General features: G+C 38.6%; 1 protein-coding gene across 1 annotated transcript in view; it reads left to right on the plus strand.

Moving 5' to 3' along the window:
- NPNT (nephronectin) overlaps positions 1 to 27757 on the plus strand; it is an 82971-nt gene that overhangs the window by 37942 nt on the left and 17272 nt on the right. The window contains exons 7-12 of the mRNA XM_047092273.1: positions 637 to 729; positions 5759 to 5878; positions 8055 to 8174; positions 9772 to 9906; positions 10174 to 10296; positions 12431 to 12808. Of these exons, the coding sequence (XP_046948229.1) occupies positions 637 to 729; positions 5759 to 5878; positions 8055 to 8174; positions 9772 to 9906; positions 10174 to 10296; positions 12431 to 12808 (969 nt within the window). The remainder of the gene's footprint in view (positions 1 to 636; positions 730 to 5758; positions 5879 to 8054; positions 8175 to 9771; positions 9907 to 10173; positions 10297 to 12430; positions 12809 to 27757) is intronic.

A 27757-nucleotide genomic window follows, 5' to 3' on the forward strand; every position in this document is an offset into this window, starting at 1 on the left:
CGAGTTACTCATCTTATTTTGGTAAGTTAATAATGGCAAGAGTTAACCTTTTTTGTGGAAAGCTTACTGTATATTCCTACTAAGTGTGACCTAAATGTAACACGAGTTCTTACATGTGAATAACATTGGTGAACTGTCATGCTATTTATTTTAAAAATCTCTATGCAAATCATAAATTTGTGCATAATTGTGGAGTATTTTAAACTATTGGACAACATAATAAGGAAAAGTCTTGATTGGACATTTAAGACTTCAGTGTCAGACTGTAATCAGTATTTGTATAATCGAGTTTTCTGTCTTTGTCAGTGACTACAATCAGGCTTTAAAAAATGACCATCTCTTTTTTAGTGGTTTCTCTAAAGATTGGTGTAGGAATGATGTATGTGTGTGTGCATGTGTGTAAAATGTACTTGTGTTCTTGGGAGGCAAGATGGCAGTGATAAATTTTAAGGAAAATAGAAATTAAAATTAAAAAACCAGAAGAACTAGAAACTTATTTTTAAAAAGCATGTACAGTATCCTTTTTGAAATCCACCAACTTTATGTAATTGTTTAATATATACTTATAAAGATTTTTAGGGCTAAAAATGACATCAGTTCAAAGTTGACTCTTATTACCTTCTTCCTGGTGTGAAGACGAACACTTCTACCCAACTCCTCTTGACCAAGGCAGTGAACAGCCTCTTTTCCAACCCCTGGATCATCAAGCCACAAGTTTACCTTCAAGGGGTGAGCGTGTATTATCTCAGGTGGTTTGCTCTCCCACCTGCACGGCTTCCTGCAGTTTCGTCACTTTTTGCAAATATCCTGAAGACTAGCCCCAGGAGTACCCAGCCTTCGGCATCCTGAGCATGTGAAGCAAGCAACAGGAATTGTCACCTGGTGCTGATTCTCTGTGCTCTAAAAAGCCTGGAGCCTCCACTGTCCTTTCACTGCATTAGAAATATCATTGCTTCTCTTCTTCTTTTCTGGGCTTCCGAATGTTTTCTAAAAGTCAAATGGCAAAATAACCTTAATTTTAATAGGCGAAGTCAGGAATTCCAAAGCAACTGAGATTGGGATTTTGATGACTTTTGCTAAGTAGATATCAGAAATGATGAAGTCCTCTCCCCTGCCACCATATCTGGAGAATAGAGTTTTAGGTTACCTGGAAATCAAACCATACATTATTAATTTCATTCTTTTGATGTACATTTTGTGATATTAGAAAGCCTAGGTTCTGGTTCAGTATAGCCTTTAAGTGGCTCTGTGATTATAAGCAAGTCATTTAGTGTGTCTGAGTCTTAGCAAACCAATTAGTAACGGGGAGAGAATTCTTGCCCTATTCACCTGTAGGGCTGGTGTGGGAACAGGCATACCAGAAATACTAATGTTTTCATTATGATGAAGTTTTGTACGAAAGTTCGGTGGCAGCATGATTTTACAGTTTTTCTTCTAAAAGACTGTATCCTTTACCCACTCCTAAATTTAGAAACTTAGAATGACTGAATTAAAATAGTTTAAATTATTAATTAGTTTCTCTCTGGTGATAGCAACTTAATGCACTTGTGTATCTTCTGCATAAAGAATTAGGGCAATAGAAGTAATTTCAATCACTGAGTTTTAAACAATGAAAGTTATGGCAGTTGAATGACATCTATTTGCCTATGACCTCCACATTAGATAAAATGTAAAAGGTTAAATTTCTGAGACGTTGCCAAGTTTAAGGGTCAAAGAAGAAAAAAAAAGTCTAAATGTATTGAATGGAAGATTATTTTCCTTAAAATCCATTGGGTTATCTTATTCAGTGAATCTATTCTAGATTTTTTAGGCTATTTTTCAGTGTCTGCATGCTAACAAAATTTCTGATTCTTTTTTTCCTACAGTGTAATTATAATGCTGTGCAGCTTGCATTTTTGTTCTGGACTCTCTTCTTACTCTCCCCTCCACCCCCCCATCCTACCTTCCCAAGCTCCTGAATCCATCAACCTGCTTAAATATACGCCTCACTGTAATAGATGTGCTTTAAGAATGTATATGTGATAATTGAAGCATTTGAAATGTAAGTGGTTTAATTGTAAAGTGATGTCTTTTGATGTGATAAAATAGGTACATGACAGAATTTTTTTATTGTAGAGTTTCCTTATAATTTATATTACAAACTTCTAGAGAAAGAACAAGATTAAAGTGAATTTAAGTAAATACACTAAAGTTTTCTTTCCTAGGTTCTTTCATCACCTTTAAAACTGATTTGAGAAAGTGTGATCATGTTCTTTATATTGTTCTACTTGTTAAATTTTTTTAACATTTATTTTTGAGAGACAGAGACAGAGTACAAGTTGGGGGGTGGGTCAAAGAGAGAGGTAGACACAGAATCTGAAGCAGGCTCCAGGCTCTGAGCTGTCAGCCCAGAGCCCAACGTGGGGCTCAAACTCACGAGCTGTGAGATGATGACCTGAGCCAAAGTCAGACGCTCAACTGACTGAGCAACCCAGGCGCCCTGTTCTACTTGTTATTATAGGAGAATTCGCTGCAAATTGGAAGTGGTGTTTTTGAATTTCTGACTTGATAGTAAGACATGTGTTACTAGGTCAGTAGTCTAAGAGGTTTTGGAAGCAGCACATATTAACTCAATTTTGTAAGGCATTTGGTCAATAAGAAAATAAAGCTATAATAATCATAAACTAGAAACCCTGAAGAAAATTGAGAAAAAAAGAAGTTCATCACCAGGACACCAGATGCTTTTAATCTTTTGAAGCTCCCTGCTTTAGCAGAAGTCTGATATTTGGTAAATATTGATAACACGGATTATTGTGGAATTCTATTTCATAATTTCTGCAGTGGTTTTTGTAAGGGTCAGTGTGAAGTTTTTAGGACGCACATGCCTGTAGCAGATGGAGCAATGATGGCAGTCGCTGGAGACATCGACACCAGCCAGCTGTCAGTGGGTATCAGCCACTCCATCACCAGCTGTTAGAGTACAGCTTTCTCAGATTGCTTTCAGCGTATTAGATATTTATGTGTCAATTTAATAATAGTGAAGTAGCCAACAAACGTCTCTGCATTTACCCATTGAATGCTGCATGTTTATTTCCTCTTCCATATTATTTCTTACGGATTCCCAGGTGGGGGATTTGTTTTTGTTTGTTTTTGAATTATGACATCTTGTTTTTCACTTCCTTTCGGCTTCGTGATTCTTAACCCAAGAGTACTCTTTTTCTCATGGGAAGGGAAGGATAAATTTGGACTGAAGACCACTGGCAGCCCCAGTCTGGATCATGAAAACTCTCATAGCAATCTTGAGGGGTCCTTTGTTGGTCAAGAGTGGAGCTGCCATAACTTGGCTTCAGCTTTAGTTCATGGACAGTGTCTAAAGAAATTTCCATCAGCATAAATATCCCTTGTATAAGCTGCTTAGAGCTGCAGACATCTGGCCAATTTCCATCAGGAACCCACAGAAGTTTCTGTGGCTCTTTAAAAATAAACCTAAGTGTTCTTAATTGACACATTTTATATCCATCAATAACTTTCCCTTGAAATATAGAACTCAGTCTTAATCTATGGCTTTATTGTACTGTTCGTTTTTTTTTAATGTTTATTTTTGAGAGAGAGAGAAAGAAAGTTGGGGGGGGGGCAGAGAGAGAGAGAGAGGTAGAGAGAGGAAGACACAGAATCTGAAGCAGGCTCCAGGCTCTGAGCTGTCTGCACAGAGCCCAAAGCGGGGCTTGAACTCAAGAACTGCAAGATCATGACCTGAGCTGAAGTGCGATGCTTAACTGACTGAGTCACCCAGGCACCCCTCTACTATTCTGTTTTATATTTGCTTAGTGCAAAAAATATTTAAAACACAAAGCCTTTCTCTAACAATGTGCTCAGATTTAAATACTATTTAAATTTTTATTTTAAATGTTTTTATTTATTTATTTTGAAGAGGGGGCAGAGAGAGAGAGAGGGAGAGAGAGAATCCCAAGCAGATTTCCATGCTCTCAGCACAGAGCCCGATGGAGGGCTGGGTCTCTCAAACCGTGAGCTCATGACCTGAGCCAAAACCAAGAATCAGACACTTAACCCACTGAGATACCCAGGTGTCCCTAAATACTATTTAATACCAACCAGGAACTTATCAAATCCAGGTGCGAAACTGCAGGGATGTATGGATATATTGGGAATGATAATTAACTTCTCTTAGAACATGAGAAAAGATTCCCTGACTCTAATTTTTAGTAAATACTGAAATACAAGTTAGAAGAATATTAGAGGTGGAGTGAATTTCTTTCTCTTTCTTCCTTGATTTAAAAATTTTACTTTATGTAACAGAGAAGTCAAATTTTTGGTTGATACTATAATCTGCAAAGCACCTTCCTTGAGGAAATTTAAAAAATATATATTTTAAAATATGATTCTGTTTTGAATGCCCTTGACCGGGCATGAGACAATAAAGTAGAAAACTGAAGAAAGCATGGGAGATGATGAAGGTATCTGGTTTCCTTATTTAACCTTCCTAGGCTTTGCCCAGCTGGGGACCTGCTCACTGTCGTGTTAAGGTTAGAAAAAAGACCATGTTGGAAAGTTAGTAAGATATGAAAACATTTGTAGATGTAACAACTATTAGGTGGTTTTAAAAGCAGTGTAATTTGGTGGTTTAATTAAATGAAATCTATAAATTACCAGTAAACGAGCAGATCAGATTTAAATTCGATTAGGTTAAAACACCTTGTCACTAGAAATACCTGTATTTCTGATTTGATGACATGAATTAATAGATAATTTATCTCATCAGGTGCTTATGCTGATAGTTCCAGACACAGTAAACCTGTGGTTGTATTTATTTTTAATGAAGTCTGTATTTTGGGCATTAGTATTTCACTTTGTCACTATGAGTTTTATGTTCACTTGAAGCAATATTCACCTTGGGCTAGAAAATTCTTACAATGTGAAGTTTATTAATTTTATGTTGATATTTAAATGGACAAACCTAAAATACATAGTAGTCCACCATGTATCATCCAGTAGTATTTCCATATACCTTTCTTAACTGCCCAATGCAAACATGTTGGAGGGTAGGATTTTTTGTTTATTTTGTGACCTGAATACATCAGTAAAGCAGGAAACTGAAATTTCTTCTTTAATCTGAGATCAGTGTAGAGAATCTGCAAAACTGAACAAGAGAAACCACACTAGTGATCACTGTAATTCATGGAGCTCTTATCCTCTGAAAATAGAGCTTTCCTTTGGAAAGGCCAAAGCAGTCTCATGTTTTAAAATCTGTATACTTCCTGTAAACTAAGAAAGGCTCACAGAGTATCTTTTAAAACAGAAAGAGATTGAAAGAGCAAGATCACATAGTCAGAAGTGAAGCTGGTAGTAAACCTAGATATTTAGAGGATATTGGAGTCAGGTAGGTGGTAGGCACCTCTACCCATGAGGCGGATAGTCGTCTGCTCTTTCTAGGGATGATCAGGTAGGCACGTGTCGGTGAGGAGAATTTTTCAAATTGTCCTTTGTGGACAAGTACTCTGTAATCAAAGTTCCAGAAATTCACACAGCCCTCTCATTGTTATAAGGTCATTTCTGATGGAAAGTTCTTGGCCACCCCTAGTGTAAAATTAACCTTAAAATTAAGATGGCGTAAAGAAGCTCTATCTCTTATGGAAATTACTGGTTACAGTAGCTTGACCTTCTTTTCTCATTTATTCTTTAATATAGAGAGGTATTTTAAATGGTTTATATTAGTGTTGAGGTTTTCTCATTTTGTTGCATCAACCCCCATTCTTTCCAGATCTAAATGAGTGTGGCCTGAAGCCGCGACCCTGCAAGCACAGGTGCATGAACACTTACGGCAGCTACAAGTGCTACTGTCTCAACGGATATATGCTCATGCCAGATGGGTCCTGCTCAAGTATGTCAAGAATCTTAACTGTTTTATAAGTGCTCTGGCTTGATTTCACATGGTGCTCTGATAGGGTGTGCGAAAATAGCCTCCCAGGCTGTCCTAACCAGGATGTGAGCATGTGTTTATATGTGTGCCTAAAGAATGGAAAATCAAAATAAAAATTGCCCTTTTACGTGTCTAGCATTATTTTACCATGGGTGTCCACGTTAAACTGATTTGGAAGTGGTATTTAGAACAAGAGTCGTAAACTTAAATGTGTTTTCTAATGTTTTTTCCCCAACACATTTTTGCCTGTCTTCTAGCTGGGCAAAGAACTGCTCTAGCCGGAAAAGGAGCATTCGTACCTATGTGAGGACTGTGTTGCTGTTCACAAGGACAGACACTAAACTGTTAGATGGTAGAGAATCCATCAGAGGACCCAATAACGCTTGATTGAGTATAAACCATTCATAAATACCTTCTCACTTCACGTTTACATTTCTTTATAGTCGTCTAAAGACTAAGATATCCCTTTTCTAAAAAACAAAATCTACTTCAACTGAAAAAAGAAATGATTACAGTAACATGAAAGTAGATTTCATGTCTTTGTGAGAAATGTATCGTGTTTTCGTACTATCATTTGGATGTGTTTATAAGATGGACAATGCCCCGAAGGCTGTAGGCTGAACATTGAATTGAGATGGTGTTTATATAATACCATAATGACAATGACCTATATAATGACAATTGACGACTTGATTTTCATTTTTACTGAGTTACCTGTTAAATTAGCTAATTATAAATTAGTTAATTACCTGTTATCTCTCTTGAACTGAGTTGCATTTTATTAGAAAAGTTGAGCTAATCTTAGTTAGCATTGCATATTTAGCATGGAACCTTTAGAATTAGGTGAATTCATGTTTAATACCATGTGGCAGTGATGCTGGAATCCTCCAACATTGTATACCTCAGTGGGATGTTTTATGTTCCTAGAAAAATTTAGTGGGAGATTGAGAAAGGCGATTGGATGTTTTAGTTAAGACTGGCATTTAGCATGAGTAATCTGGAAAATTACCTCAATCTTCCACTTTTCCTTGGCCACTGGAAAAATTTCCAGATAATCTACGTGAGGTAAAGTTTTATATTTGTCTTTTAATTTTTAATTTTTATTATTTTTTAATATATGAAATTTATTGTCAAATTGGTTTCCATACAACACGCAGTGCTCATCCCAAAAGATGCCCTCCTCAATACCCATCACCTACCCTACCCTCCCTCCCACCCCTCATCAACCCTCAGTTTGTTCTCATTTTTTAAGAGTCTCTTATGCTTTGGCTCTCTCCCACTCTAACCTCTTTGTTTTTTTGTTTTGTTTTTTTCCCCTTCCCCTCCCCCATGGTCTTCTGTTAAGTTGCTCAGGATCCACATAAGAGTGAAACCATATGGTATCTGTCTTTCTCTGTATGGCTTATTTCACTTAGCATCACACTCTCCAGTTCCATCCACGTTGCTACAAAAGGCCATATTTCATTCTTTCTCATTGCCAAATAGTACTCCATCGTGTATATAAACCACAATTTCTTTATCCATTCATCAGTTGATGGACATTTAGGCTCTTTCCATAATTTGGCTATTGTTGAGAGTGCTGCTATAAACATTGGGGTACAAGTGCCCCTATGCATCAGTACTCCTGTATCCCTTGGGTAAATCCCTAGCAGTGCTACTGCTGGGTCATAGGGTAGGTCTATTTTTAATTTTCTGAGGAACCTCCACACTGTTTTCCAGAGTAGCTGCACCAATTTGCATTCCCACCAACAGTGCAAGAGGGTTCCCGTTTCTCCACATCCTCTCCTGCATCTATAGTCTCCTGATTTGTTCATTTTGGCCACTCTGACTGGCGTGAGGTGATATCTGCGTGTGGTTTTGATTTGTATTTCCCTGATGAGCGATGTTGAGCATCTTTTGTCTTTTAATTTTTGAAATGCATTAAAGGTCTTCCTCAGATGATAACAGAGCTGGTTCACTTCTTAATCTTCTTGATCCCTGGGGGAGTAAGGTCTTTCCGTCCCTCTGTTTTCTACTGTCTTTAGACTGTTCGATAATTGAGGCCTTTTTGTCTTCATTGTTGATTCACTGTCAAGTTAAAAAAAGTCATATAATTTGTCCTCTGCCTCTCTGAGTCAGCCAGTCACACTCTTTCCAGGTGCCCTGACGTGCTCCATGGCAAACTGTCAGTATGGCTGTGATGTTGTCAAAGGACAGATACGGTGCCAGTGCCCCTCTCCTGGCCTACAGCTGGCTCCTGATGGGAGGACCTGTATGGGTGAGTTGTAAAATCAAGCGTCTCTGTCAGCAGCCTCTCTAGGATAAAAGGACAAAGGGAAAGGTGATGGAGTAAGGAAATGAGGCAGTTACCTACATCAGGCAATTAGCTATCCTTCAGAAGATAGCACGTGTCTCAGGAGAGGACCTCTCTCTATGAATGGAGAGTGGACACCTTATTTCCCTAAAAATGAGGGACGGGGGGAAGCTTCGGGCAGAGGAAACCACATGTGCAAAGACTTTGAAGTTTAAGAGAGCACAATATTCAGGAAAGACAAAGGAGCTCAGTGTTTCTAGAATGTTAAGAAGGAATGAGTGATAAAGCTGAATAGGTAGGCAGGGATAGGTTATATATGCTGTGCTAAAGAGTTAGATTTTTTTCTTGTAAATTAGGAAAACAGTATTGGATTGTGGTTAACCATCTGGGTTTTGATTTCAAACCTAGCTCTGCTGTGTGCTTGATATGTAGCCTTAGGCAAGAGACTTCCTTTCTTCGAGCTTGAATCTCCTCATCTTTAAAATGGGAGTAATGCCATGTAGAACCATTATAAGGATTGAATGGGATTATATATGCGAAGAGCTGAGCAGAGTACCTAGCATGTAATACGCTCTCAATGAATAGAGGTATTGAGTGATTCCAGAGAGATTTATTAAGTACTTTCTATATTTCAGGCCCTGTGCCAAGTGTTAGGATATATAGTAGGGGACACAGCAGACAAGATTTTGGTCCTCACAAAGCTGATAATCTAATGGGAAGACAGAAAAGAAACAAATATCCAACAAAATTACAAACAATACTAAATGTTAATATGAGGTTTTAAAACCATAAAAGGTCTATTTTAGAAAATAATGGTAGAAATGATGCAGGGCACTGCACTGGAAGAAGAGAGGCTGACCTGTGTGAGGTTTAGAAAGAAAGAAGGCCAATGTGGCTTCAGTACAGAGTGAGCATGAGGGGCAGTGGCTTGTGTTACAGCTGGTGAGGTACATAAGGACTACATAGTTATTGCAGGGTGATCACAGACATTGTGAGGAATGAGGATTTAACTTAAGCAAGTGGAAACAGTTGAGGAGTCTTAAGCATGGTAATATCCCAATTTTATGTTTTAATAAAAGATTTTGACAGTTGAGAGGGAGTGCTCTGGAGGGGGTAAGATTGGCAGGGAAAACACTGGTTCAGTGTTGGAACAGTCTAACCGAGAAGATTGCAGCTTGGACTAGGGTAGAGGTAGTGGGTGAAGAGAAGACTAGATGAGTTCCGATCACTTTTCAGAGGTAGAATTAACTGGGCCTGATGATTTGAGGTTATGGGAAATAGGGTTGTCAAGGATGCTTCCTGTTTCCAGTTGGAGCAACTAGTGGATACAGGTGCAATCTCTGCTGAGCTATGGTGCGAGAGCAGGACAGCTTTGGTCAGGAGGATGCATGGAAATTTGGAGGTGTGGAATTTATGGTGCCTGTCAGGGCAACGAGCTGGATAACATTTATGATGAGCCACTCTGTTCCAGGCAGCTGTGTGCGGACATTTATTTTAAAATCGATCGCATCTGAACATGGCGATGCTGCTCCTCTGAGACGCAATTGATTTATGTTTCTAGATGTTGATGAATGTGCCACCGGGAGAGTGTCCTGCCCTAGATTTAGGCAGTGTGTCAACACTTTTGGGAGCTACATCTGCAAGTGTCATAAAGGCTTCGACCTCATGTACATTGCAGGCAAATACCAATGTCACGGTAATGAGCCCTGACCGTCATTTTGTTTTGTTTCTTCCTGTGGTGCGGAAAGCTTTCTTAACTGGAGTGGTGATTGGGATGTTAGACGCAGGGGAGGGTACCGGCCTTACATTAAGCAGAAGTCCAGTTCAACCACTGGTACTCCCGTGTATCTGCTGATTTTACACGGACCTTTCAAAAAAATTTTTTTGGAGATTCTATATAGTTTTGCTGCCATCATACTCCTCTCCCGGATAAACTCCCTTCTTTTCCCACTTCCTGATGCAGATATAGATGAATGTTCCCTGGGTCAGTATCAGTGCAGCCGCTTCGCTCGATGTTACAACTTGCACGGGTCCTACAAGTGTAAATGTAAAGATGGATACCAGGGCGATGGACTGAGTTGTGTGTGTAAGTAGTGCTTATCTCCCACCTTTAAATTCTAGCAGGATATATGGAATTGTACAAAGGCAGTTATTGGGGAAGATGAGGAACTAGATTAATTATCAAGAAAGTATAATTTTTATAGCTAATAATATAGTCTATTTTTTGCAATCAAATCACTTTACTCAGGTATTTAAAAAAAATTAATGACTCAGTAATACATTCCTTTTTTTTAATGTTTATTTATTTTGAGAGAGAGAGAGAGAGAGAACAGGAGCAGAGGAGGGGTCAGAGAGAGGAGAGAGAGAATCCCAAGCAGGCTCTGCACTGTCAGTACAGAATCACAATGGGGTTTGATCCCATGAACCATGAGATCATGACCTGAGCTGAAATCAAGAGTCAGACACTTAACTGACTGAGCCACCCAGGCACACCAATGCAGTAATACATTCTAATCTTAAAAGCATTCAATTCCTGGGCTAAAACTTCTCAATAGCCTCTGTTTGGCTGGCAAGAAATTATGGAGCTCTCTCTGAAAATCAGATATTGTTATAATCAGAAATAAAAGTTTGTCATTAACATTAGATTATGACAGGGAGAAAATATGAATATATTCTACGTCTTTTGTTCCTCTGTTTTATGTCTCCAAATTCTATTAAAAAATCATTCTGATATTTATTTACTCTAAATTTAGAACTGTTTTTGCTTTTTAAATTCTTACAAGTTCTGCTTGGAGTATGGCTATGTTAGTTGATAAACATGAAAAAAATAACCCCCAAGATGCAAGTTTTACAAATCAGACCATAATCTTGTATATAGTTCATGTGACAATAGATAATTTTTAAGTTTTTGGAGTAAAATATTTACTGAAAATCATGAGCCATAAAATCATGGGGATTAAGGGATTTTTGAAGGGTCATGTAGTCATACTCCCAGCCTGGAATGAGTGTATCATTCCAGGAAGATTAACTATTAATTCCTTTTGGTGAAGATAAGCACACAAAAAAAAGATTCCACAGATAATCACAGTGACCTCTGAATTTTTTTAAGTGATAGTATAAATTAGTAAGGAGGAAAGCAAACCAAGTTTAAAAATATACAGAACATTTAATGAAAACATTTTGCATGAAAACAGATGAACATATGGGAAGGGGTAGGAAGAGAAGAGAGGAAAACTAACCACAAGAGATTCTTAGTAATAGAGAATAAACTGAAGGTTGACAGAGGGAAGTGGGTGGGGGAATGGGCTAGATGGGTGATGGGTACCAAGGAGGGCACTTGTGATGAGCACTGGGTGTCGTATGTAAGTGTTGAATCACTTAAATCTACTCCTGAAACCAGTATTGCCCTGTATGTTAACTAAAATTTAAATAAAAATAAAAGAAGGAAGGAAGGAAGGAAAGAAGGAGGGAAAGGAGGAGGGAAAGAAGGAAGAAAATGTTTTGCATGAGTTGAATTTATATAGAGTATGGAAAAGTATTAGTCTTTAGACAGTTTGAAACACGATTTTATTATATGGGTGTGCTATAGGGACACTTAACATAGACTCTCAACATACATTTCTCATATTTTAAAAAACTTAGAATGTTTCTGCATTTAAAAAAATCTCAGTGATGTCTATTTCCATTTTACAGAGATTTGAAATTCTTTGTGTTTTAAATAATACATATCCCTTACAGAAATACCAATATAACTTCTGCATATATCTGCAGGATGGATATATGTGTGTATGAATACATATGTATATATCAAATACATATACACACAGTTGTTATTTGGAAAACAGTATGACTTACAGTAAGGGAATATTCTAAATGTGAAAAGTAAGCCTAGTTGGCATTAGATATTCTAATGTGTTTTTCACAATTTGATTCCACAAGTGACCTTTTTTTTTTTAATGTTTATTTATTTTGAAAGAGAGAGAGAGAGCACACATGTGAGAGAAGCGGGGGGAGGGGCAGAGAGCGAGAATCCCAAGCAGGCTCTGCTCTGTCAGTTCAGAGCCCGACATGGGGCTTGAACTCACAAAGTGTGCGATCATGACTTGAGTTGAAATCAAGAGTCAGACGTTTAAGCAACTGAGCCACCCAGGCGCCCCTCCACAACTAAGCTTTTAGAGAGAGATGGTCACACACTAATTTAAATTCTTCGACTCTTTCAGATATTCCAAAAGTCATGATTGAGCCATCAGGTCCAATTCATGTACCAAAGGGAAATGGTACTATTTCAAAGGGTGACGGAGGACACAGTAATTGGATTCCTGATGTTGGAAGTACTAGGTGGCCTCTGAAGACACCATATATTCCTCCTGCTACCAACAGACCCACTTTTAAGCCAACAATAAGACCTACACCAGAGCCAACACCGCAGCCAACCCCACCGCCATCCACAGAATTCGGAACATCACCAATAACAACCCCGGAAAGACCAAGCACCAGACTAACAACTGTACTGCCAGTTGCCACTACATCTCCAAGATGGATTACAGTTGACAACAGGATACAGACAGATCCTCAGAAGCCCAGAGGAGATGTGTTCAGTAAGTCATATAAATGTTAGCATATATTGGGTTTTTTTCCAGTTTTATTGAACTATAATTGACATACAGTGCTATATAAGTTTAAGGAATACAGTGTAATGGCTTGACTTACATAGATCGTGAAATGATTACCACAGTAAGTTTAACATCCATCATCTCATATAGGTACATAAGAAAAAAATTTTTCTGTGATGAGAACTCTTAGGATTTATTTTCATAACAACTTTCATATAAATCCAATAGCAGTGTTAACTGTAGTCATAACATTGTACATTATATCCCTGGTACTTATTGATCTTATAACTGGAGGTTTGTACCTTTTGACCACTTTCCTCCAGTTCTCCCCCCCTACCCACCACACCTGGTAACCACAAATCTGATCATTTTTTGTAAGTTTTTTTTTTTTAAGATTCTAAGTATCATATGTGAGGTCATATAGTATTTGTCTTTCTCTGACCTGATTTAGCATAATGCCTCAAGGTGCATCCATATTGTCTCACATGGCAAGATTTTCTCATTTTTTAAAGGCTGAATTGTATATATATTCCATTGTGTATTTATACCACACCTTCTTTATCCATCCATCCATTGATAGACACTGAGGTTGTTTCCATGTTGTGGCTATTGCAAATAATGCTGCTGTGAACATGGGGGTGGAGATATCTCTTTGACATGGTGTTTTCATTTTCTTTGGATAAATACCCAGAAGTGGAATTGCTGGATCATATGGTAATTCTAGTTTTAATTTTTTGAGGAACCTCCGTACTGTTTTCCATGGGGGCTGCACCAATTTACAGTCCCACCAACAGTGCCCCAAGGGCTCTCTTTTCTCCACCTCTTTGCCAGCATTTGTTACCTCTTGTCTTTTTTGATGGTGGCCGTTCTAACAGGCACAAGGTGGTATCTCATGGAGGTTTTAAGTTGCATTTCCCTGATAATTATGGACGTTGATTCTCTTTTCATTTGGCATTGCCCATGTGTGTGTCCTTTTTGGAAAAATGTCTATTCACAACCTATGCCCATTTTTATTTGGATCATTTGGGGTTTTTTCCTGTTGAGTTGTATGAGTTCCCTGTATATTTTAGATATTAACCCCTTACCAGATACATTGTTTGCAAGTATTTTTCTCCAGTCCGTAGTTTGTCTTCACTTTGTTGATGGTCTTTTTTTGCTGTGCAGAAGCTTTTCAATTTGATGTAGTCCCACTTGTTTTTTATTTTATTGCTTGTGCTTTAGGTGTCATATCCAATAAAATCATTGCCAAGACCCGTGTCAAGGAACTTTTTCCTATGTTTTCTTCTAAGAGTTTCATAGTTTCAGGCCTTAAATTCAAGTATTTAATCAATTTTGAGTTAATTTGTGTGTGTTGTATAAGATAAGGGTCCAGTTTCATTCTTTTGCATGTGGACATCCAATTTTCCCAGCACCATTTGTCGAAAAGACTCTTTTCTCTATTGAGTATTCTTGGTTCCCTTGTCAAATATTAGTTGTTCACATATGCTTCAGTTTATTCCTGCACTGTTGATTTTGTTCTATTGGTCTGTACATCTGTTTTTATGCCAACACCACACTGTTTTGATGACTGCAGCTTTATAGTATAGCTTGAAATCAGGCAGAGTGATGCCTCCTGCTTTGTTCTTCTTTCTTAGGATTGCCTTGGCTACTCAGGGGCTTTTGTATTAAGCACGTTTTTAATCAGCCCTTTATAATGACATTTCAATCATAGGCCATGCCTTGAATAAGAATGAAACTTATAAAAAGAATTAGCTGTACAAAATATAAGTCATGTGTCCTTATTGTTAAATGTTATAAAGAACTGTATAAAAGGCAATCAGCTGGGTAACTAACAATGTGTGTAGCAATGAAGGGAATATCATGAAGTCATGTAGTGGGTCATAGCTCCTATCCAGTGTGAGAACTCTCCTAACATGTTCAGATCTCCTCAAAAACTCTGAGATGGGAAGCTTGCTATATCAGTGCCATTTAACTTTTAATCTAATCGTTCATTTAATCAGTGAACATTTTTGAGTGTGTTTTAGAATCCCAGGCCCTGTATTAGGCATTGGATTTACAAAGATAAAACAGAAAATGTATAATCTTGTTGAGAAAAGATGGTCACCCTGAGGATAACTGGGGTAGTGTGTCGGTGAGAGAGATTTGTGTAGCACTTTATGGAAATAGAAGGGGCACCTAATCAAATATTTATTGAGGGCGTATTTGGGGTGAGGAGGGCTTCCTGAGTGAAAAGGGGCAAAGAGCGTGTGAAAAGGGAGGCACTGCAGTTCATGTAGACAGCACACCAGAGGCAAAGGAGTAGGAAGCAGCCTAGCATAGGCAATAAAGTGCCAGTAAACCAGAGGGTTGGGTCAAGGATTGAGGAGAATCCCCTTCTGCTACCCCTTCTGTTCGCTGTGACTGGTGGTTGGATCTGGAATCTTTCTCCCAGATTTTCAGGGGTAAGTGGGTAAAGGATGGTGTCACCCATGAAGATAGAGGCTACAGGTAAAGCCACAAGTTCTGAAGAAGGAAGAGGTTGCCTTATGACCAGACCAAAATGTGCCATTTTACCACTTGGAAATATTCACCCTGTATTTATCCATTTGTCACGTTTCACTGTGCTTATTCTTAGCCACCTTTGTGTTCACTCCTCCTGTCTCCTCTTCTCCTCTCCCGGTACTAGTTTCTTCTTTTCCTTTTCCCATTCCTCCATGATGGAACCAGATCTTGCTCCCTTACAGTGAATACTTTTGCAGTTGTTTACCAGGTGAAAAGAATACTGGCATTTATGATCTTTTTAAAAGAGAAGACATTTCTCTTTGCTTGTGTGTGACTCTCAAATTTTCCTTCTAGGTCATTGTCCATTTAAAGAGAGATTGAAATTCTCTAATTCTGATGTAGTTGTAATTGTGTGTGTTTTGGGCAATAAATATAATTTTTAGAGGAATCAGATGGTAGATCTAATATGCACATATCTTTTACTTGAAAATAATATATTTGTAATTTTTCTACTCTTTCCCTTTCTCTTGCCCTCCTTTCTTCTTTTTCTTTCTTTGTCTCTGCAGTATCTCTATTTTACTCCTCTACATTGTTTTGTTTTCATCTCTTTGAGATCATACAGTGGGCTCTTTATTCGTGGGTGCTTAAAGTACATATAGTACTTCTGTTATTCTGTTGCCTTAACGTAGGGTCGTAAAAACTTGGCTACGTAATATATAAAGACAATTGTAATAACATAGATATCAACATCTTTGTGAGCCTTTAATTTTTTCTCTTTTTATTTTTTTTTAATTTTTTTTTAATGTTTGTTTATTTTTGAGACAGAGAGAGACAGAGCATGAATGGGGGAGGGGCAGAGAGAGAGGGAGACACAGAATCGGAAGCAGGCTCCAGGCTCTGAGCCATCAGCCCAGAGCCTGACGCGGGGCTCGAACTCACGAACTGTGAGATCGTGACCTGAGCTGAAGTCGGACGCTCAACCGACTGGGCCACCCAGGCGCCCCTTTTTCTCTTTTTAAAAAGTATGTCTTTCTTTCCATTATTCCTCTCTGTATCAACACACATGTGAATTAAAAATAAGCAATCCAATCGAGTTCACCGATCGAATTTAGCAGGATAAAATTAGGGAGACATGGGTTCTGATGATGTTTGAGAGCACTCGTTCTAAGAGAGTGTGGTCTTAAAGACATGCCCTGGAAAAGAATTACTTTGATCGGATGCCAAGGTGGTTGCATTCCACAGATAGCATTGCTGCCTCTAGACACTATTGCCCCAAATTAGATTTCACCCTCATTTCATCTTCAGCTATAGCTGCTGGTTACCGTTAGCACGTAGGAGGGTATTTTGGACACTTCTTAATTTGCTCTCTTGTGATTATAGCATATTTTCTGAAAAAGGGGAGGATTCTAAGTTTTTAACTCAGGGCAAACAACTAGTGTTTATTCACTGTGAAAACAGAGAGGAACCTTAGCACTGTTTTAGTTCAACACCATCTCTTCGTTGAATATTTTCTTTACATCTGGCAAAATAATTTCTTGAAACCATCCTTATTCTCTCCACGGATCTGAGAATAGAATTTGGCTCTTCTCATTTCATAAATTGTCAGGTGATATTATTTACAACTGCTGTTAGGCAATCTCCAAACAGCCCTATACTTCAATTGTATTTTTCTTTACATTGAATGATATATATTTGTTTAATGGAAAAGGTTGTTTAACAGAGCTTTTCTTTATTCTGTGTGTGTGTGTGTATGTGTGTGTGTGTGTGTCTTTTCTCCCCCTGAGAAAAGACTAAAGATATTTTAAAAGGAAATCAAGGAAAAAAAAATTATAATGCAAATACATCTGTAGCCCAACTTTTCCCCCAGCTCTAGATTTGTATATCCACCTGCCTAACCTTTCCAGTTGGACAGAAATACATGTGTCAAATTCCGCACATCTACTTGTTTCTGATCGTCAGCCCAAATACATTCTACCCATGGTCTTTCTCACTCAGGAGATGTCACCTCCATCCTACTAGTTGCTAAGACCAAAGAACTTAGAATCATCTTAAATTACTCTTTGTATCCCCACATTCAATCTGTATGGTAATGCTGTTAGCCTTACCTTCAAATACTATCTAAAGTGGGACCACCTCTCACCATCTCCAGCACGCCCACCCTGACCCAAGCCATTCTTCCCCTGGAGTACAGGTCTCAATTCCTTCATCTAGATGATTTGTGGAATACAGATTTTTTTACATTTTAAAGAAGTAATAAGGTACATATGTATACCAAGGCAGGTTAATGTTTCTACAGTGAAACATAGGAATATTTACACTAATTTGGCTACCAAAGACAGTTTGCTTAAGTGTAGGTTACTTTTGCCACCTGATGAGTTACAGAAACAGTCTGTGGATTTCAGCTTTATGGGTGAGAAAGCATGGACCTACACCACCAGAGCCTTCCAACAGGTCTCCTTGCTTCTACCCTGGTCCCTCCATGGTCTCTTCTCAACCCAGCACCTAGAGGGATCTTTTATCTTTATTTTTTTTTTAATGTTTATTTATTTTTGAGAGAAAGAGAAAGAGAGTATGAGTAGGGAAAGGGCAGAGAGAGTAGGAGACAGAGGATCCAAAGCAGGCTCTATGCTGACAGCAGAGAGCCCTATACAGGGCTCAGACTTAACAAACCACACGATCATGACCTGAACCACTTAACTGAATGAGCCACCCTTGGTACCTTGCTAGAGGGATCTTTTAAAATATAAATGATGCGGCACCTGGATGGCTCAGTCTGTTAAGCAGTTAAGCATCCGACTTTGGCTCAGGTCATGATCTCACAGTCTGTGAGTTCAAGCCCCGCGTCAGGATCTGTGCTCACAGCTCAGAGCCTGGAGCCTGCTTTGGATTCTGTGTTTTCCTCTCTCTCTGTCCCTACCCCACTCATGTTCTGTCTCTCTCTCTCTCTCTGTCTCTCAAAAATAAATAAACATTTAAAAAATTTAAATATAAATGAGATGTCATTCAAAGCTCTGCATCAGCAAGCAATTGGTTCCATAAGACCATAAGTCCTCCCAGTGTGTCACAGAGTCCTAGAGGCTCTCATCTCCTCAACTGTGCCCTCATTGACTCCACTTGTGCCTCCTCACTGATCCTCAGACTGGAGAACTTTTGCTGCAACCAATCCCTCTCCCTAGAACACTCTTCCCCTAGCTCTCAGCTTGGCTTACTTTCTCACCTCTTCACGCAGGGATCAGCTTATCAGTGAGGCCACCCTGACCCCTGTATTCAATTGTGACCTCTACCAACCACCACCAGCATAGCTTTCTACTGTTTTTCTCTTTTTAGTAGCATTTATCACCTTCTACTATACCGTATTATTTACTTATTTATCATGTCTATTGTATCTCCCTACTAGAATACAAACTTTTTGAGGACAGGGATCTTTGTCTGTTTTGTTCATTGGTGTATTTCAAGAACCTAGAATGATGCCTGGCACATAATTGACACTTGAACACCATTTGTGGAACAAAGGAATGAATTGATCACTGATAGCATTTTAACATAAAATAATCATTGTGCGCTATCCATACAAAAGCTAGTTTAGTGTAACAACACGTTTAATCTGTATTTATGAATTAAAACATTGTTTCTTTCCTTTCTCTCTCTCTCTCTCTCTCTCTCTCTTTTTTTTTTTTTTTTTTTTTTTTTTTTACCGTGGTGCTTCCACCATTTTTCCCTCTCTTTCTTCCCTCCCTTCATCCTTTCATTTTAGAGATTGGTATTCTATTCAGTGGAATATTAAACCTGAAAATTGAATGTTAATGAGAAGAAAGATGATGTCAGTTTAGAGATAATGACTCAAAGCCTATATTTCCTAGCTTCTGAGACTTGCTCAAATAATTTTTGCTTTATACCTTTATTATTTGAAAGTTGGCCTGTGAGAGGGCACACACATTTTTTAAAAACAACATTTCTTGTAGATATAAACAAAATACCGTTGAAGCTGGAATTTTTGTCCTGTTACTACTCCTAGAAAGAAAGAGGTTCAAAACAGAAAAAGAAAAATTTTAACTTCAAATAAGCAATCAGGATGGAAGAATTATAGCCATTTCACATTTTAATTTGGGGCCTAAAATCTTTCATCTAGATGAATATCAGTTATTTACTCAAGAGTGATATCCTTAGGAGGCTTAAAACAAATCATCCCCCTTACATTCAAAATCTCTAATGGTAACTAAAGTCTGTCACAGTAACCCGCCTTACTGTTGGGATATTCTCTCTTTAATATAAATTCTTGAAATTACAGTTTACACCACTTCAGTATTGTCAGGTAATTATGGCTGATGGACACAGCTGGTCAATGTCTCCAGACCCCATACTCCATGTAGTAAAAGAACACGCTCAGGAAATTACTCAGCTGTTTCTTTTTTTGGGCTCAGTAATTTCTGTTTCACAAACCTTTTCTTAGAAATATTGTTTTTCAACCCACTTTTAGTCTTTTTGGGTTGCCCTTTGAACCTTCTTTCTCAAATATGTCTCAAACTATGGGGTCCAAAGATAGTCAGATCTGACCCAATATTGATTGCAAGGAGAGTTTCTTTAACCATATTTTTCTAATCTAAATCATTTCCCTCTGTTGCCAAGTATGTTATTGTGCAGATTATGGGCAGCTGTTTTATCCCCAGATGTTTTATCCCTCAAAAATAGTCACACGATGCCTGGGACATAGTAGGCACTCAAAAATATTTATTGAGTGGAATGAAATAAAATTTTATGTTGTAGTCAACTTTTTTCAATCTGTGTTATTCTTCAAATGCTTGAACTAGCTAAATTTAACTTGTTGGTTCTGATAGTTTGTCCTCCAGATGATCAAAGTTGATTTCAGATTATGGTCTCTCTGTTACCCTGATACACCTTACTATAGTCATTGAAAACAAACATTGTCTAGAAAACTCTAATATACCTCTTTTTGAGTATGATGTAGGGAAATAGTGAAAAGGCATTGATTGAAAGGAAATAGGAAACAAGATTGAGACGTGAAATTGAGGAGTTTTTAACTACTGCTAAGGAGAATATACATTGAATCAGAAGATCTGATTTCGATTCTTACCTCTATTATTTATGAGTTAGACACCTTTGGACAAATTACTGTACATTATCTCTCATCTGCATAGTTTCTGAGACCAATGGGTTTATCTTTGACTCTGGAAGAGCCTGGTGGAGGTTGGGGAGAGGGTTGGGGAGACAGTAAGATGCTGGGCAGACTGAGAGCAAGAAAAGCAGATTTAATTGGTGGGACACCTGTTTGGACCCAGAGATATGCTGCAGGGAATTGCTAGAAAGTTGGAGACCTAGCACCAAAGACAAAAATCTGGTATCAAAGCAGGTAGGAGCTATCCCAAAGCAAAAGATAAATAAATAAAATAAATAAAAACTCTATGTAGAACCTGAAGTAAAGGAACTTAGGGGGAAATGCATTCTAGTCTAGTAATACAGTGAATTATTATGCAACAGTGTTTTTTTTTTTTGAGAAATATTTAATGCCTTGGGAAAATGCTGATGTTGTAAAAAGCTTAAGTGAAAAGAATATACAGAAGTGTACATATCATTTGACCCCAATTAGGTATAAAATACATGTCTGCATATGTCTGGATGAATATAAAAGTTTGGAAGAAAAACAAATTAGTAATTGTGAATCTATCCAGTTTATGTATTTGGGGTAACTTTCCTCGTGTTTTTAAAAATATTTTAAAAAGTATACATACATACATATGTATACATACATGTATATATACACACACATACACATACACACACACATATGAGTATATGAATGAGTGTGTGCACATGCCTGCCTGGGAGGATGAGAGGAAGAGGGAGAGAGAAAGAATTTTAAGCAGGCTCAAGCCCATCAGGAGCCTGGGGTGGGGGTTGGGGGCCTCTATCTTCTGAGTGGTAAGATCATGACCTGAGCCAACATCAAGAGTGGGACTCTTAACCAGCTGAGCCACCCAGGCACACTTTTCCGTGTCTTTTTGTTGTCCTTAGTGATGTTTCATCGTCCCATTCCCACTGCTGTTGGTCGCTGTAATGTATTCCCAGAGTGATTCCTTCAGAGAGGTGTCAGTGGTCATAGAATCCACTCTCCCCAGCAAGAGAGTGAGTTGTGTGTTTTGGAAAAATACCCCATGGGATTCTCATTTTCAATCATATAATTTTATTTAGAACATCCTGGTTTTTAAAGATGCATTAAACATTTTATTCTATTTTTAACCTTTCAGAATTGTCTTTATAATTGAGTGTGTCAGATATGTCCAGTTTTAGCTAGAAAGCTCGGATTACCACAAGGAATATAATACCAGTTGGACCAGGAAGCAAATTTTTTTTTCAAAGTGTTGTCAGAAGCTCCTTGGAACCAGAGTAACCTAGGGTGCTTATTTAAGATGTAGATTCCTAATCCTCACCACACATTGGCTAAATCAGACTTTCTAAGGAAGTACTTCTCTGTCCTTAATGTGTATATAAGTCACATGGAACTTGGTTAAAGTGAAAACTTGGGTTTATTGGGTCTAGGGGAGGACCTGAGATTCTGCATTTTTAACAAGTTTGCAGGTAATGCTGTTGATCTGCTGACCACAGTGAATAACAGGGCTCTCTAAGCCTTAATGGTAGCTCCAGCCAGTGGAACCAAGACAGAATTAGCCAGATGTGGAATGTTTCAAATATAGCAATTGTGCCTAAAATGTAGCATGTAGCATCTGGGCCACATAAAGAAGGAAAATGTCGCAGAATAAAGATTACAGAATATAATGTAATGTGTATCAGTTGCTCTTATGAGTGGCCTTATCAGAGAGCCAGACTCATTGTTTCTATGTTATCCTAGACCATGAGAATGTGTTGAAATTCCAAGTACCATGCAGTAAGAAGAAAATTGTTTCCATTTTCTTGATTGCTGTTTTGCTGCCTGCTGTGTACCATTTCCTTCTCTTCCTTCTGTGGGTTTTTACAGAGTCTGTGGCTGGTGCCATCGCATTGTTCTTAGTTATGAAAATAGGATCTCTCTTCTGATTCTATGTGGTAATGAGTAAAAAGATTGTTTCTGCTGAGGGGCGAAAAGGTCTTCAAACTAGTTTGCTGTCTGGTAAACAGCAAGGCCCACAGAGACCCTGAGAAGATGCCTGACATCTCCCTGAGGATTAAATTCCTGCTAGTGTTTTGAAGGAATGAGTTGTCACTGCTTACTGGTCAGGATTTGGGGCTGTGAATTCTGAAAGTTTTCAAGATTTTTGATTTATATTTTAATTTGATTTTATGGTGGCTGGTAAAGAAGAAATAGTTCTCTCTGGAAGGGACAAAATGAATTCTTGGTGAACGTGACCAAAGTCAGAAATCAAAAAATGCTAAGTTGTATATACAGTTGCCTGTAGTGTTGTAATGAAAAGTATTGTGTTCAGCCACTCTGTGATTTGGGACATATCACTAAATCTTCCCATGCCTTTGTTTCCTCACCTATAAATGGGGACAATAATAGTATCTACCTCATTGAGAAAATTAGATGACAGGGTGCATGTAAAACTCATACCATAGTGCTTGGCATATAATAAGAACTCAATACATAATTGCTCTTACTACTTCTGTTGATGTTGTTGAATTCAGTTATATGATAATAATACCATTTACTTAATTCATAAAAATACAGCCCTATTTTCTGTTCCAGTTCTGAGTCTGTATTTTTCTGAAGCCTTTTATTATGGTTCGTTATAATTTTAATACTATTTTTGGCTAACTGGATCATTTTGAACCAAGTTGGCTTGCAAGTGAGAGCTATTAGGTGAGTAGAGAAAATACAAAAGGAAAGCTGCTACTTTGCATATCCTTTACTTTTTACCAAGTAATTGGAATATCCTGTTTCATTTAGGTGTTGATAGTGACCAGGTGAACAGTTGTGATGTCAAAAGAGAGACAGGATCACCTCGACTTCCTAGCTGTGCATATAGTGACAACAGCCTTTTGAGAGATGAGTCTGTCTGGGTGGGAAACAGGTGTCGTGTCTGATACATACCAAAAATAAAAGCTTTTTTTTTTTTTTCCTCTAAAGTGATTTCTTTGGCCTGAGGGCATTGACACTTGTCCTGCAGAGCAGGTGGGATTCTGCACCTCCCTGGGTGTTCGTGCTGTGCTCAGTGCCAGCAGCCCTATCGGGTAGTCTGCTCACCCACCGGGTAACCTGATCAACCACCGGGTGGTCTTCTCACTCATTGGGTGGCCTGCTCACCCACCGCTGGGTCTGTTCACTGCCTGCTCTGGAGTGTTCCTGACAGGGCTACACTTTATGGCTTCCTTGGCTCAGAAGAGGGAAAGAGAACAGAACCTGTCATGCTTTCTCTTGCTCGGGAAAAGTTGTGTTATCATCCTTGTGGTCATACTTAGAAAAGAACAATCTTTTAAATACTCTGTTCTCCCTGGATTGCACCAGGCAGTGCTTTGAGGTGTTCTGAAACTGTTGGAGAAATAGGTGAGGCATGTAAATTGGGCTCCTTGCTGAATGCTGTCACTGTGTCCATGTTCCACTTTCATGAGAGATTTAATTTTTCCCAGTTCTGCTCTTTACTGTCATCCCAAAGGGCTGTCTTTTGAACATTTTAGATTCTTCCTATGGATGAAAGCTTTGGCAGACAAGGGCTTATTTCTGTGAATCCCAGAAACTCTTTTCTTTTTGCTAGTGATCAGTTATATGGCTAAGAATTTTCTCTAAAGTGGTTAAGGAAATTTCAGAAACTCCTCTCCAGTCCTTTTATTTGCTTCTTTCTGGTTATTTAAAGCTATAATGTGTATGTTCTTCATCTGGAGAGAGAAAGAAAGGGGGCGGGCAGGGGGGAGAGAGGCAGGAGACTGACTCATAAAACCCCCGTCACTCATCTCCACTCTGTAGTCTCTAAAAATCCCCTAGGTTTTGCCTCCAGAACGAGACTTCAGAGTATTAGGAGAGTGAGGCTCCTGGGGGGCTCAATAGTTTAAGCATCCAACTTCAGCTCAAGCCATGATCTCACGGTTCCTGAGTTCGAGCCGCGTGTCAAGCTCTGTGCTGACAGCTCAGAGCCTGGAGCCTGTTTCGGATTCTGTGTGTCGTCTCTCTCTGCCCCTGTCCTAGTCACACTCTGTTTCTCACTATGTCAAAAATCAATAAACCTTAAAAACGAAAAAGAATATTAGGAAAGTTACAGATGTACCATTGTCTTCCAATGAACCAAACCCGTCACCACAGAAAGAATTTAAGACCGTGTTATCTTCAATCTTTTTGTCCCGCAACAAATGCCAGAACTGGCCTGGGTAATGTCATGGTAGCCACCATTGTACAGAAATGGAATTTGCAAACCTACCTTTAATAAATAGTGCTTACATTTTGCTATAGTTCACTCTTTGGAAGAAGTCTGGCAGTGGGAGGTGTGTATGATAATATTTACATTTACTTCACTGTGTTTACTTTTCATTTTTTTTTTGGGTAACAGTATACTTGACTATTTGGGAAACCTCATTTATGAGTGCAAGTTATATATTAATGTCATATTCCTTGGGAAAATATATTTAATAGTGCCGGGCCAAAGTATCTTTTAAGAGATTTCCTGCTTATTTGTGTGGCCGATTCTTCTCACGGGCTCCTGGGCTCTCCAGCCATTGTGAAAGAGTACTAGGTCGCTGGGCACAACCCAGCCACGTATTTATCCAGCTGTCTGTGTGCTTCACTACCTGGACACCCCCTTTGTTTCAGTTCATGCCGACGATTGTAAGAAGCACCGAGCAAGTGATATTTTTTGGTGAAAAAACATTGGTCAATGGAAGGGAAAAATTTAGGAAATGAGTCTTTTACAGAATATATGAACATTCTTGGGGTGCCTGGGTGGCCCAGTTGGTTAAGTGGCCAACTTTGGCTCAGTTCATGATCTCATGGTTCGTGGGTTTGAGCCCTATGTCGGGCTCTCTGCTGACAACTCAGAGCCTGGAGCCTCCTTCAGATTCTGTGTCTCCCTCTCTGCCCCTCTCCCCCGCCTCCCTCCCTCCCTCCCTCCCTCTTTCCCTCTTTCCCTCTCTCTCTCTCTCAAATATAAATTAAAACATTAAAAAAATTAAAAAAAAAAGGATTTCTGTTATGGAAGAAAAAAAGTACCTAAAACATTGAAAGAAAAGAGAATTCTGTGAGAGCACACATACAGCCCCCTACCCCATAGCAACTACATGTCTGTTACTTGTATTTTGATTGCTCAAAGAGGACTTTCAATAGAGTCTTGGTACCTATATTAAATGTGAGGCTATGAAATTGAAATATATCTGTGAATTTAAACATGTTCTTTGATTCAAGAGAATTATTTTAATCAAGGAAGAAAATGTTAATTAAAATAAATGATAAATAACCTTGCCTAAAAATAAAAGTATAACCAGGATAGACACTTATACATGATTTTTCTAATTATTTTTCCCTGCTTTGTATTTTAGCTAATAGTCAATCTAAATATGTAATATATTTTATAAAAACAAATACATATCTGATACTTTCTAGTTGGACCATTAATTTTTAGAATTAAAATGGTATAATTTTAGAGATTAAAAAAAGGATAGGAGAAATGCTGACAATACAATTCTGCTACCCTCTGTCCATCCATCCTCCATCTATTCTATGCACTCTTTAATGTAATCAGTCAAGAAACGCAACCCGTTGAGTACAAGACCCTGGGCTAAGAACTTGTTGTAAAGCAGTGAGCATACTCTTGCCCTCATGGGATCTACATCCTGGAGGTGAAGACAGACATCTAACAGTTTCCCCAGGTACTGAATGCTTTAAAGGAGAATAGAGGAAGCTGTGTGAGGACGTGGGGCTGGCTAAGCTCTCCTGGGAAGGACAGATGGGTGAAAATCTCTTGAGAGGTGATGCTCGCACTGTGACACACAGGATGCATTACTGTGAGCGAGTGCCCCAGGGAGTGAAAGGGTGTGGAACTAAAACATCCTTCTAGTTCTAGAACTCACAGGTAGGAAAGCAGGGTGTGGGAGGAAGGGCACCAAATGCAGCTAGAGATGCAGTGCCTTTTAAAGCCCTGTAAAAATTTCGGACCTTATTCTGGTGGAAGCTGGAAGCCTTTGGAAGATTTTAGATCAGGTACACCATTCTGGCTGTAGCATGGAGAATGAGTGGGAGGGACGTGAAAGTGGATGTGAGAGAGCAAATATGATCAAAATTAACATAAACTAAAGAATGTTCATATAACTCTTTTTTTTTTAATTTTTTTAAATATTTATTTATTTTTGAGAGAGAAAGACAGCATGAGCAGGGGAGGGACAGAGAGAGGGAGACACAGAATCTGAAGCAGGCTCCAGGCTCCGAGCTGTCAGCACAGAGCCCAACGCGGAGCTTGAACCTACAAACCCTGAAATCATGACCTGAGCTGAAGTCGGATGTTTAACCTACTGAGCCACCCAGATGCCCCTAGAAATCATTTCTTTTTATAAACAATTCTTTACAATAAAAGAAGCCAAGAATATACAGTGGACAAATGGCAGTCTCTTCAAAAACATGGTATTGGGAAAACTGGATGGCCAGTTTTCCTTATATTAGTTATATATTTCCTTATATTAGTTTCAGGTGTACAACACAATGAGTAGATACTTGAATGCGTGTTGAAATGATGACCACTATAAATCTAGTTAGCACCCATCATAATACTTTATTACAGAATCTTTTCTTGTGATGAGAACTTTTAAGATTTTCTCTGTTAGCAACTTTCAGATATGCAGTGCAGTGTTTTTAATTGTAGTCACCATGCTTTACATTACATCTCAAGAGTTACTTATTTTATAACTGGACATTTATAACTTTGGAGCTCTTTCACCCATTCACCTGTTTTTGGCAACCACCAATCCGTCCAATACGTTGTCTGTATCTATGAGCTTGTTTTTGTTTTTAAGATTCCACATTTGAGTGAGAGCATGTGGTATTTGTTTTACTCTGACTCAGTTCACTTACCATAATGCCTTCAGGGTCTTTCCATGTTGTCACAAGTGGCAAGACTTCATTCCTTTTTATAGCTGATTATTACTCTGTGCGTATATATGCCATCTCTTCATCCATTCAGTAGTCAGTGGACACTGAGGTTGTTTCCAGGTCTTGGCTGTTGTGAATAATGCTGCAGTGAGCATGAGAATGCTTATATCTTTTTGAATTACTGTTTTTATTTTCTTCAGATAGATACTCAGAAGTGGAATTGCTGGATCATATGGTGTTTCTAGTTTTAATTTTTGGGGGAACCTCCCTAGTGACCGCACCAGTTTGCATTCTCATTACCATTGCACAAAGGTTCCCTTTTCTCCACATCTCTGTCAACACTTGTTATTTCTTGTCTCTTTGATTACAGCCATTCTAACAGGTGTGAGGTTTTTATTTGCATTTCCCTGTTGATCGATGATATTGAGCACCTTTTA

Source organism: Lynx rufus, unplaced genomic scaffold (assembly GCF_022079265.1).
Source record: "Lynx rufus isolate CCGP_SWC_20201006 ecotype Redwood Valley unplaced genomic scaffold, mLynRuf1.p SCAF_3, whole genome shotgun sequence".
In the NCBI taxonomy this organism is placed as follows: Eukaryota; Metazoa; Chordata; class Mammalia; order Carnivora; family Felidae; genus Lynx; species Lynx rufus.